This window comes from Ailuropoda melanoleuca, chromosome 8 (genome assembly GCF_002007445.2).
Source record: "Ailuropoda melanoleuca isolate Jingjing chromosome 8, ASM200744v2, whole genome shotgun sequence".
NCBI classification, from domain to species: Eukaryota; Metazoa; Chordata; class Mammalia; order Carnivora; family Ursidae; genus Ailuropoda; species Ailuropoda melanoleuca.
Genome location: NC_048225.1, coordinates 13,498,539 through 13,511,339, shown reverse-complemented (window position 1 = coordinate 13,511,339; position 12,801 = coordinate 13,498,539). Strand labels below are relative to the sequence as shown.

Below are 12,801 nucleotides of genomic sequence, written 5' to 3'. Positions count from 1 at the left end.
GGCCAGGAAGGACACTGGCTAATCACAACCTTAGGGCTAGCAAGCAAATGGAGATCTTAGAAGGGGCCTTGGGAAACATATCCCCTGACCCCCGTCTGAGGCTTGCACTCACCAGCTGGCCCAGGGCAGAGGAGAACCCCTGCATTTGCTGCTCACATGCTCAGGCATCCCTTGGTCTCCTCGATCTTCATGGAACAAAATCCTTGTACCCTGTGTGAAGTTGTTAAGGCTCGTGCCCTCTTGCTGCCGTCTGTGTAGAGCTGGACCTCTTCTGGGTCCCACGGTGGAGATTGAGACTTGAGGCTGGGGAAAGGTTGTGGGGTTTTCCTGGCTATGGTTTGAAATGGGTGCTCTCTCTCCAGATTCCTGGGACTTCAGGCAGTCCACACGCAACATCTCCCCCACCATCAACCAGGCCAACATCGTGGACTTGCACCCGGCATCTGTCTACAGCATCCGCATGTTCTCCTTCAACAAGATTGGCCGCAGCGAGCCCAGCAAAGAGCTCACCGTCAGCACCGAGGAGGCCGGTGAGTACCTGGCCTGGGGGCTCCTTCCCATGGCTTTGGAGATCAGGGCCAGCTGAGGCCCCCACCCACCCTGTCCACTGATGGTGGGCTTGCAGTACAAGAGGGAGGGAGAGATCCCACAGTATTTATTTGTGTTTGCCTCTGGATCATTTGAGGCTCTTCTGTTTGACCTTTCCCAGGTAGAGTTGTAGTTGCTGGGCTTTAGGGAACTGTCCGTGGTTCTTTCTCACTCCCCTGGCCCCAGCCTGTCTAGAAAGGACAGGTATGCTAGATCTGCAAAGGGCAGAGTGCTAGTGCCCTGTATTAATTTCTATGACCTTTGTCTTGGATTTTGTCTGAAAGTTCAAACAAGCTTTCTCTCCCTATAGTTTCTCCTATTATTGCAAAATATAAAATAATACCAAAAGTACATATAATATATATGTGCAGCTTTACAAATCATAATAGAGTAAAAACTAGTATAACCCCCACTCACTAGCAATTATCAGCATGCCGGGAGTCCTCCCCATGCCCCTTCCCCACCAGAGCCTCCTGTTTCCCTACAAAGTAACTGGTAGCCCTTCTTGCTTTTCATTCTTATCCTGTCACTACAATGTATATACCCATGAAGCATATAGTTCAATGTTGCCTATTTTTCAGTGTAATGTATTCATGAAATTATTCCCGACATATGTTTCTGTGTCTTCCTTGTTTTGATCGATACTCTTTTTGTGAGTTTCATCATTTGTGCATTTTCAGGGCTGGGTAGTCTTCCTTGCCATGGTTATACTACAGCCTTTTTGTCTAGTTTAATGGAGCTGGACATTTGGGTGGTTGACAGTTTGGAGCCGTGAACGTTTCTGTACTGGTACGCGTACAGAGCTTTGCAAGTTTCTCTATGGGATCTAAGTAGTTGCAGAATTACATGTCATCAGATGAGCCTACTTCCACCTTTAACCAAAAATGCCGAAGTGTCTTCCAAAGTATCGAGCCAGTTTGGCTTCCCACGGCAGGTATATATAAGAATTCCTGCCACGACACACCCTTGCCTACACTTGAGACTATCAGACTAGTTAAAAATTGTTGCTGGTCTGCTGGATATGTAGCAATATCTCATTGTCATTGCTGTTTTCAGCAAATCGTGGAGAAAGGAGAGGAAATGTAAGCCCTATGGTTATGTCAGAGGGAGCTCAATCGAAGATTCTCTGCCTTTGTGTGTGAGCTCTTCCTCTGTTCCCTAGCTATTCTCCAGCTCAGGAGGGTAAGAGTGAGGACATAGGACTCTTTTCTTCCAAAACTTGACTTGCAATGTTGTTTCAGCTCCCGACGGGCCCCCCATGGATGTCACCTTGCAGCCAGTCACCTCACAGAGTATCCAAGTGACCTGGAAGGTGAGCGAGATCAGAAGCATTTCCCCACCAACGGCCTCTGTGTCTCCTCCCTCCTCGACGCAGGAGTGAAGCCCCAGGGGGCTTGCTGGTCTCTAGTCTCATAAGTCTCATGCCTGTTTTTTGCTAAACAGGTGAAGTCAGAGGGGAGGAAAGACAGGAGGATAAAGGGGCGGGTCGCCCCCCCAATCCCCCCTCCCTCTCTACCTTGGCTCTCTGAGGCAGGCCTGTACCGGGGCTGAGATGAAGAACTCGGCAGTGCCAAGGGTGGGGGGTGAGTTTTTCCACCACACTGGCCTCTCTTCCCAACCCCACGTGTTATAATAGGTCAGGAGTTGGGTTTGATTTTGTACCAAGTTCAAGGGGGACATGGGAGATGACAGGACAGGGTCTTCCCTTCGTCTTGGCCGTGTGACTAGAGCCAGGAGGTATGGTGATGTGACCCCCCATCTTCTCCCGGTGAGGCCGTGCACAGGAGTTTTGGTGTCTTCAGGCCTCGGTGTCCTCCTCTCTAAACTCAGAGTGAAAATACCTGCCCTCCCTTCCTCTGGGGGTGGATGAGCTGCAGAAAACACAGATCAGTCTCTTCTGCAACCATTTCGAAGGGGTAGAGACCTATGAATTCTACAGGGTGTCTGAAGATGCTGTCACCTAAGAAAACTCTTAGAGGAGGTCCCACAGCTGGGCAGGGAAACAGATCAGAATAACCCTGAGCAGGATCAATAAACCCCATCCTGGGAAACTCTGGCCTCACTGCCACAACCCCGCCCTGGGCTCACGGTACTGACGGCTGCCTGTTGCACTCAGCTTCCAGGCTTCCAGTATTTTCCTCCACCAACTTGTCTGGCCCTCTGTTCCTGGAGGGTGCCCAGAAGAGGTATTTGTATCCCCATCTGTCAGAGGAGGCCACGGCAGAGAGATACAAGGTGACTTACCCACAGCCATTCAAGTCGTGAGAGAGGCAGAACTTAAACGTATGTGGTCCAGGGATGCCTGGGTGGCTCAGTCAGTTAAGCAGCTGCCTGTAGCTCAGGTCATGATCCCAGGGTCCTGGGCTCGAGTCCCGCATTGGGGGGACTACTTCTCCCTCGGCCGGCTCTGTCTGCCGCTCCCGGTGCTCCATGGTCCGGAGCCCCAGCCCACTGCATGGAGCTCAGGAACAGAGAACTTTCTTAGGGCCCATACGTGTTCTTCTTCTCAGAGTGTTCCCATCTCAACGGTGAGGCTTGAAGGGTGCCTTGTCCACATCTGGGATCAGACCTCCACGCTCATTTTCTGGCTCTAACTTCTGGTGGGGAATGTTCAGGCACTTAAGTCCTCCTCTGGGCCCTTCAACAAAAGGGCTTAGTGATATTTTCCTTAAAAAGACCACTCTTGTGTATGCGTGCGTACACACACACACACACACACGCACACTGAGCAGACCCTGGTTCATTCCTTCCCTAGAGAAATGACCAGGATGGAAATGGGACACAAGCTGGGCCATTGGTCATTCCTGGGAACCAGCCCACCGACCAGATGCCCAGAGCCATGGTTCCCCTTCAGATTCAGATCTGGACTCCAGGGCTTTCCTCAGAAACTGCGGGTGAAGCCTAGAGTCTAACCCCAAGTCTGTCTGCATCCTGGTTCTGGACCCATGTCCTAAGAATACTCTCCAGAAGCCAGGAGGTGGGGGCAGGGAATAAATGCATATGTAAAACACTGAGCCATTTGGCTACAAAGTTCAGACCAGGAGGTCGATAAAAATTTAGAATCAGATTTATTTCTCCAAAGTCTTATAATGAAAAATAAATTTGATTAGAAAGTTAGAACTTCAGAATGAACCAGCCCATCAATAAATTTTGGCCTGACTTCTCAGGGGATTTTTTTTTAACACCAAGAAACAGATTAATGAAAAATAAAGATTGACTTGAAAGATAAGTCACTTCATTTTAAGACTCTTTCCACGAGATGGATCACCACTGCTTTATGACATAAATTTGCAATCAGCCCTATTGATTTCTTAATGCTTCAGAGAAATATTGTTAAGATTGATTTAAATCCTGAGTGTGCCTGTTGGGGGTGAGGGGAGCCATGGAGGGGAGGAGAGAGAGACAGGAGAGAGGAAGGAGGCAGGGAAGGAAGCTCTGTCAAGATTTGAATTAATATGTGAATATATATGTATATATATATGGATTTAGCAGGGTGTGCCTGGACGCCCACCCAAGACTTTTGTCAGTGTGTGTTGATGTGAGTACGTTATGCGGTGCTCCACACAGGTGTATGTCATCATCATGGTATAGGTGGCTCTGGGTGTGGGGACATGTGTGTTGTGTATATCAGTACATGGCAATATGGATGTGTGCATCATACCAGAGTATGCATCATTGTGAAGACGGGGTATCACTCTGGAAGATATGTTTGTGTCTACAATAGATGTCTGTCTCTGTGTGTGTGTGTGTGTGTGTGTGTGTGTGAGAGAGAGAGAGAGAGAGAGAGAGAGAGCATGTGTATAGATAAACATGGGCAGATAGGAGAATTCGGGAATGTGCTCACTTACAAACTAGCAAACAGGACTGCCCAAGTGCAGAGAAACATTACTCAGGCATTAACGAAAAGTCAAGTCAATTAAATACACACACACCTATTTAGTGAGCTCAAAACAATTATGTTAAATTAAAAACTTCATTTTATTGAGTTAACAGTGAGCTTAAGATGCAGTTCATTGAAAACATTCATTGAATTAAAAAAAAAACGGTGGGGCTGCTTTACTAACTTAATTGTTTTTGATTTCACTATTTTTTAGTATAATAAAAGGTGGGTTTTTCAATTAACTTCATTGTCTTTAAAATCCTGATTCAAGTTGTTTTTATATGCCCTGGGGTGGGTGCTCTCTCTCAATTTATAGAGGGGCAAGTGTGCTTTTCAAGGAGCCAGTTTCTGTCTGTAAGTCTAAGTCTATCTGACTGTGGGTAGGTGGGCGGATTAATATGTTTGCTTTGATGGATCTGGTTGTGTGTGTTCATGGTTGTGGATGTGAGATGTATCAGGGGCAATCTAGCCACATGCTCCAAAGGGCCCGGCACACACCAAGTCAAGGACCCTTTTTTTTAATTGTGGTAAAATATATGTACCATTTTATTTACATGAAATTTACCATTGTACTCATGCCTCAGTGCACAGGTCAGTGGCATGAAGTACATTCACCGTGTCATCAACCATCACCTCCATCTACCTCCAGAACTTTCTCATGATCCCAAACAGAAACTCTGCACCCGTTAACTGATAAGTACCCCCTACCCCAGCCCCTGGAAACATCTAGCCTCCTTTCTGACTCTGAATCTGACTGTTCTAAGGACCCCATAGAAACTGGATCACACATCATTTGTCCTTTTGTGTCTGGCTTAGCTCACTTAGCGTGATGTTGTCAAGTTCAGCCACGTGGTGGCCTGTGTCAGAATTCCATTCTGGCTGAATAATAGGCTAAGTGTCAGGCTGAGTAATATTCCATTGCATTTATGGACCACATTCTGTCAATGCATTCATTTGTCAGTGGACAGCTGGGTTGCTTCCACCATTTGGCTCTGATGCATAATTCCACTGCCGTGAACGTGGGTGTGCAAGTCTCTGTCTGTGTCTCCACTTTCACTTCTTTGAGGTATGTACCAAGGAGTGGAACTGCTGGATCATAGGGTCATTCTGTGTTTAACTTTGTGAGGCTGTCGTCCACGGCCACTGCACCAGCTTGCATTCCCACCAGCAGTGTGTGAGTCCGGTTTGTCCGCATCATTGCCAACACTTGTCATTTTCCATTTCTTGACAACAGCTGTCCGAGAGGGTGTGATGGGCCATCTCGGACTCTCTTTTTATTCAAGCTAATTGCTCATCTCCCTCTGCATCTGGTTACTTTTTGTCTGCTGTTCCATTTCTTCCAGGCACCTGAGCCCATGTCAAATGATACCCCTATTCATTCATTCATTCATTTGTGTCATTCGTTCATTCATTCAGTAACTGTGTATTGAAGGCTTGCTACGTATCAGCCATCATTCTAGACAGTGAGAGTACAGCAAAGAGCAAATNTGAGAATAATAATATTATCCTTCCTCTTTTATGAGACCATTTTGTCAAATATCCAGTAAATGGTAAAGCCCGGGCTTTGCTCCAATGTGTCTTAACTAGAATTGATCTGAAAAGAACACACAGACCAGCACACAGAAACAGCCCTAATGAACGTCTGTAGAAGTTTCTGTTAACTGAGAAGAAGAATAGAAACACGTGAAGATAGTAACAAGAAAGAATGAATCAAATAATGTTAACCTTTTATGCACATAGGCATATATAAAAATAGGAACCCTGTGCACACTAAAAGGGATAAAGAAGAAAATTTTCCTGTCCGTGAAATCAAGATTATTTTCTGTTGTGTAAATCTTATAAATATATTTTTGGATGATGCCCTTAGTATTTTGCAAACACACTAGGGAGATGAACACCCTGAGATAAAATACATTAGAGCAGTTTTTCTGAGTCTTCTATTTCTTTGGACATTTGTATCATGTGTGCTGAGAGATATTTTAGAAACTTAACACACTTGACATACATTAATAATACGATTCTTGTAGGGTTTGTTTTTTTTTTGAAAATGCAAAGAAGGAATAAAGAAGAGAAAGTCTGTGACATGAGTGTGGAATATAATGGACGGGCCTGAGGCCTGCTGGGTGAAAACCCCAGCTTGCAAAGTTAGCATCTCCATGTAAACAAAAGCAACAGACTTCATTTTGCAAAGCAAACCACAAGCAAAGAGCAACTGAGAAGAAAATGTGATGGTTTATTCACATCTCTCCGTGAAGCCCTCCAAGACCCTCGTTAATGACAGAGGGGGAGATAGTAACTTTATGGTAAGTGGAGGGATCTGACGAGAGCACCTAAGCTAAGTGAGTGAGGTCAGCATCCACTGTAAGGGGACAAATCGGAACCAGGTGACTCAAGCACACAGAGGGACGCGTTATCACTACTGTGATACTGGTAAAAAGAAACGAGAAAGTAATCATCTGAATCTATTGTGAAGGAAATGTCAGTTTTATGTAAATTTCAATCCACCACCCCTCCCATGGTCCGTAACTCTGATCGTGCATTTAAATTCTCGCAAGTCTTTCTTACCAATACAGAGAGCCAGTCTCTTTTAATGAAATGTATATGTATCGGGGCATCTTTTTCTTGGCCCCTCTGTGTTGAGATGCATCGTGTGGGCCTCCTGCCTCTGCCTGCCCGCCTCAGAAATGAACTCACTGACTCGTGATTACTGTCCCTCTCCTAGAAACATGGGCAAACCAAGTATGATGTGTGTGTGAGCTGGCAGCAGCTCCCGGATGCCACAGAGAGATGTGAACACCTGCTACTGCATCGCTAGTCCTTTCCCTCCCAAACCAAGAGGTGCCCACAGCAGGTAGAAGCCCACATATCTGCAGCTCTGCCAGCCACAGAGTGACTCTCTGGGTGGTTGGGGTGTTTTAAAAGACAAGGAGAAAATAATGTGTTTCTGAGCACCCGCAGACTGCCATTTGTGACTTTGGCTCATAAAACCAAAGAATTAAATGCAAAACTGCAGATGGGGAGCTGGGCCAGTGCCCTTCACAGATGCCGAGCCTATGCAGCTAAAAGTGGTGTTTTGAAAACCATCAAGACCTCAATTACCCAGAATCTGAAGGCATGGTATAGTCTCTTCTGGTGAACTGATTCATCAGGTTTAAGCCTGGAAAAAAAAAAAAAAAGAGAAAAGAGTTCTTCCTAACAGTCTTTCTAGAATATGCTTGCCTCCTCTCCTGTTCTAGGGATTAAATAGCAGTGAATGCAATTTAGCCTTTTCTACTGAGAATTTTCAGGATTCTCTACCGTGGATTTAAAAGGCATGGAAAATGAGACTGAATAGTGACATCAGGGCATGCCCCGAGAAGATTTTTAAGCCCTACTATCAGCTTGTTTCCTTGTGCTCTGCCTTTTTTTCTTTTCAAAGTGAAGTGCTGATAAAGTAATCTAGTTATGAATTCTGGGTTTGGAAGATTCTACTAAGACATTGCTGTAACTGCAACCCCTTCACATTTTTCTTGGGAATCCCCCGGTAGGTGCACAGCAAAAGTATAGTGAATGAATGACTGGATTCTTCTGGAGATGAAGAACGTTTACTGTGACAGAATTCCTGAGTGGCATTTATCTGGTATTTTTCACTTTCTACGACTTTGTTGAACAGCCCTGGAATGGGCTGCCAGTCCTCTTGGATGAATCAGGAGCACGGTCATCTCTCTGTTGGTGCCTGACCCCAAAGACTTGGCGTTCTCCTGCCGGTGAGAGAGAGGCTAGGGTGTGGGCTGGGGACTCTGGCACTTGGTCTGTCTCAAAGACCATGTAACACTCAAGACCACCCCCACACAAGTACCCAAAGAAAGGAGCTATGGAGACACACACAGAAGGAGAAACGGAGAGAAGACTTGGCTTCACCCTTGGCACTGGGTGGATAGGGATCTCATGGCTACAACAGGTCACCGATGTAGTTTGGGAGGCCAGGAAGGACACTGGCTAATCACAACCTTAGGGCTAGCAAGCAAATGGAGATCTTAGAAGGGGCCTTGGGAAACATATCCCCTGACCCCCGTCTGAGGCTTGCACTCACCAGCTGGCCCAGGGCAGAGGAGAACCCCTGCATTTGCTGCTCACATGCTCAGGCATCCCTTGGTCTCCTCGATCTTCATGGAACAAAATCCTTGTACCCTGTGTGAAGTTGTTAAGGCTCGTGCCCTCTTGCTGCCGTCTGTGTAGAGCTGGACCTCTTCTGGGTCCCACGGTGGAGATTGAGACTTGAGGCTGGGGAAAGGTTGTGGGGTTTTCCTGGCTATGGTTTGAAATGGGTGCTCTCTCTCCAGATTCCTGGGACTTCAGGCAGTCCACACGCAACATCTCCCCCACCATCAACCAGGCCAACATCGTGGACTTGCACCCGGCATCTGTCTACAGCATCCGCATGTTCTCCTTCAACAAGATTGGCCGCAGCGAGCCCAGCAAAGAGCTCACCGTCAGCACCGAGGAGGCCGGTGAGTACCTGGCCTGGGGGCTCCTTCCCATGGCTTTGGAGATCAGGGCCAGCTGAGGCCCCCACCCACCCTGTCCACTGATGGTGGGCTTGCAGTACAAGAGGGAGGGAGAGATCCCACAGTATTTATTTGTGTTTGCCTCTGGATCATTTGAGGCTCTTCTGTTTGACCTTTCCCAGGTAGAGTTGTAGTTGCTGGGCTTTAGGGAACTGTCCGTGGTTCTTTCTCACTCCCCTGGCCCCAGCCTGTCTAGAAAGGACAGGTATGCTAGATCTGCAAAGGGCAGAGTGCTAGTGCCCTGTATTAATTTCTATGACCTTTGTCTTGGATTTTGTCTGAAAGTTCAAACAAGCTTTCTCTCCCTATAGTTTCTCCTATTATTGCAAAATATAAAATAATACCAAAAGTACATATAATATATATGTGCAGCTTTACAAATCATAATAGAGTAAAAACTAGTATAACCCCCACTCACTAGCAATTATCAGCATGCCGGGAGTCCTCCCCATGCCCCTTCCCCACCAGAGCCTCCTGTTTCCCCACAAAGTAACCGGTAGCCCTTCTTGCTTTTCATTCTTATCCTGTCACTACAATGTATATACCCATAAAGCATATAGTTCAATGTTGCCTATTTTTCAGTGTAATGTATTCATGAAATTATTCCCAACATATGTTTCTGTGTCTTCCTTGTTTTGATCGATACTCTTTTTGTGAGTTTCATCATTTGTGCATTTTCAGGGCTGGGTAGTCTTCCTTGCCATGGTTATACTACAGCCTTTTTGTCTAGTTTAATGGAGCTGGACATTTGGGTGGTTGACAGTTTGGAGCCGTGAACGTTTCTGTACTGGTACGCGTACAGAGCTTTGCAAGTTTCTCTATGGGATCTAAGTAGTTGCAGAATTACATGTCATCAGATGAGCCTACTTCCACCTTTAACCAAAAATGCCGAAGTGTCTTCCAAAGTATCGAGCCAGTTTGGCTTCCCACGGCAGGTATATATAAGAATTCCTGCCACGACACACCCTTGCCTACACTTGAGACTATCAGACTAGTTAAAAATTGTTGCTGGTCTGCTGGATATGTAGCAATATCTCATTGTCATTGCTGTTTTCAGCAAATCGTGGAGAAAGGAGAGGAAATGTAAGCCCTATGGTTATGTCAGAGGGAGCTCAATCGAAGATTCTCTGCCTTTGTGTGTGAGCTCTTCCTCTGTTCCCTAGCTATTCTCCAGCTCAGGAGGGTAAGAGTGAGGACATAGGACTCTTTTCTTCCAAAACTTGACTTGCAATGTTGTTTCTCCATCCACCAGCTCCCGACGGGCCCCCCATGGATGTCACCTTGCAGCCAGTCACCTCACAGAGTATCCAAGTGACCTGGAAGGTGAGCGAGATCAGAAGCATTTCCCCACCAACGGCCTCCGTGTCTCCTCCCTCCTCGACTCAGGAGTGAAGCCCCAGGGGGCTTGCTGGTCTCTAGTCTCATAAGTCTCATGCCTGTTTTTTGCTAAACAGGTGAAGTCAGAGGGGAGGAAAGACAGGAGGATAAAGGGGCGGGTCGCCCCCCCAATCCCCCCTCCCTCTCTACCTTGGCTCTCTGAGGCAGGCCTGTACCGGGGCTGAGATGAAGAACTCGGCAGTGCCAAGGGTGGGGGGTGAGTTTTTCCACCACACTGGCCTCTCTTCCCAACCCCACGTGTTATAATAGGTCAGGAGTTGGGTTTGATTTTGTACCAAGTTCAAGGGGGACATGGGAGATGACAGGACAGGGTCTTCCCTTCGTCTTGGCCGTGTGACTAGAGCCAGGAGGTATGGTGATGTGACCCCCCATCTTCTCCCGGTGAGGCCGTGCACAGGAGTTTTGGTGTCTTCAGGCCTCGGTGTCCTCCTCTCTAAACTCAGAGTGAAAATACCTGCCCTCCCTTCCTCTGGGGGTGGATGAGCTGCAGAAAACACAGATCAGTCTCTTCTGCAACCATTTCGAAGGGGTAGAGACCTATGAATTCTACAGGGTGTCTGAAGATGCTGTCACCTAAGAAAACTCTTAGAGGAGGTCCCACAGCTGGGCAGGGAAACAGATCAGAATAACCCTGAGCAGGATCAATAAACCCCATCCTGGGAAACTCTGGCCTCACTGCCACAACCCCGCCCTGGGCTCACGGTACTGACGGCTGCCTGTTGCACTCAGCTTCCAGGCTTCCAGTATTTTCCTCCACCAACTTGTCTGGCCCTCTGTTCCTGGAGGGTGCCCAGAAGAGGTATTTGTATCCCCATCTGTCAGAGGAGGCCACGGCAGAGAGATACAAGGTGACTTACCCACAGCCATTCAAGTCGTGAGAGAGGCAGAACTTAAACGTATGTGGTCCAGGGATGCCTGGGTGGCTCAGTCAGTTAAGCAGCTGCCTGTAGCTCAGGTCATGATCCCAGGGTCCTGGGCTCGAGTCCCGCATTGGGGGGACTACTTCTCCCTCGGCCGGCTCTGTCTGCCGCTCCCGGTGCTCCATGGTCCGGAGCCCCAGCCCACTGCATGGAGCTCAGGAACAGAGAACTTTCTTAGGGCCCATACGTGTTCTTCTTCTCAGAGTGTTCCCATCTCAACGGTGAGGCTTGAAGGGTGCCTTGTCCACATCTGGGATCAGACCTCCACGCTCATTTTCTGGCTCTAACTTCTGGTGGGGAATGTTCAGGCACTTAAGTCCTCCTCTGGGCCCTTCAACAAAAGGGCTTAGTGATATTTTCCTTAAAAAGACCACTCTTGTGTATGCGTGCGTACACACACACACACACACACACACACACACACACACGCACGCACACTGAGCAGACCCTGGTTCATTCCTTCCCTAGAGAAATGACCAGGATGGAAATGGGACACAAGCTGGGCCATTGGTCATTCCTGGGAACCAGCCCACCGACCAGATGCCCAGAGCCATGGTTCCCCTTCAGATTCAGATCTGGACTCCAGGGCTTTCCTCAGAAACTGCGGGTGAAGCCTAGAGTCTAACCCCAAGTCTGTCTGCATCCTGGTTCTGGACCCATGTCCTAAGAATACTCTCCAGAAGCCAGGAGGTGGGGGCAGGGAATAAATGCATATGTAAAACACTGAGCCATTTGGCTACAAAGTTCAGACCAGGAGGTCGATAAAAATTTAGAATCAGATTTATTTCTCCAAAGTCTTATAATGAAAAATAAATTTGATTAGAAAGTTAGAACTTCAGAATGAACCAGCCCATCAATAAATTTTGGCCTGACTTCTCAGGGGATTTTTTTTTAACACCAAGAAACAGATTAATGAAAAATAAAGATTGACTTGAAAGATAAGTCACTTCATTTTAAGACTCTTTCCACGAGATGGATCACCACTGCTTTATGACATAAATTTGCAATCAGCCCTATTGATTTCTTAATGCTTCAGAGAAATATTGTTAAGATTGATTTAAATCCTGAGTGTGCCTGTTGGGGGTGAGGGGAGCCATGGAGGGGAGGAGAGAGAGACAGGAGAGAGGAAGGAGGCAGGGAAGGAAGCTCTGTCAAGATTTGAATTAATATGTGAATATATATGTATATATATATGGATTTAGCAGGGTGTGCCTGGACGCCCACCCAAGACTTTTGTCAGTGTGTGTTGATGTGAGTACGTTATGCGGTGCTCCGCACAGGTGTATGTCATCATCATGGTATAGGTGGCTCTGGGTGTGGGGACATGTGTGTTGTGTATATCAGTACATGGCAATATGGATGTGTGCGTCATACCAGAGTATGCATCATTGTGAAGACGGGGTATCACTCTGGAAGATATGTTTGTGTCTACAATAGATGTCTGTCTCTGTGTGTGTGTGTGTGTGTG

The 12,801-nt window shown here is 47.1% G+C and overlaps 1 protein-coding gene across 1 annotated transcript in view; it reads left to right on the top strand.

Moving 5' to 3' along the window:
* DSCAML1 (DS cell adhesion molecule like 1) overlaps window positions 1-12,801 on the top strand; it is a 376,149-nt gene that overhangs the window by 321,503 nt on the left and 41,845 nt on the right. The window contains exons 15-16 of the mRNA XM_034665856.1: window positions 363-530; window positions 1,830-1,900. Of these exons, the coding sequence (XP_034521747.1) occupies window positions 363-530; window positions 1,830-1,900 (239 nt within the window). The remainder of the gene's footprint in view (window positions 1-362; window positions 531-1,829; window positions 1,901-12,801) is intronic.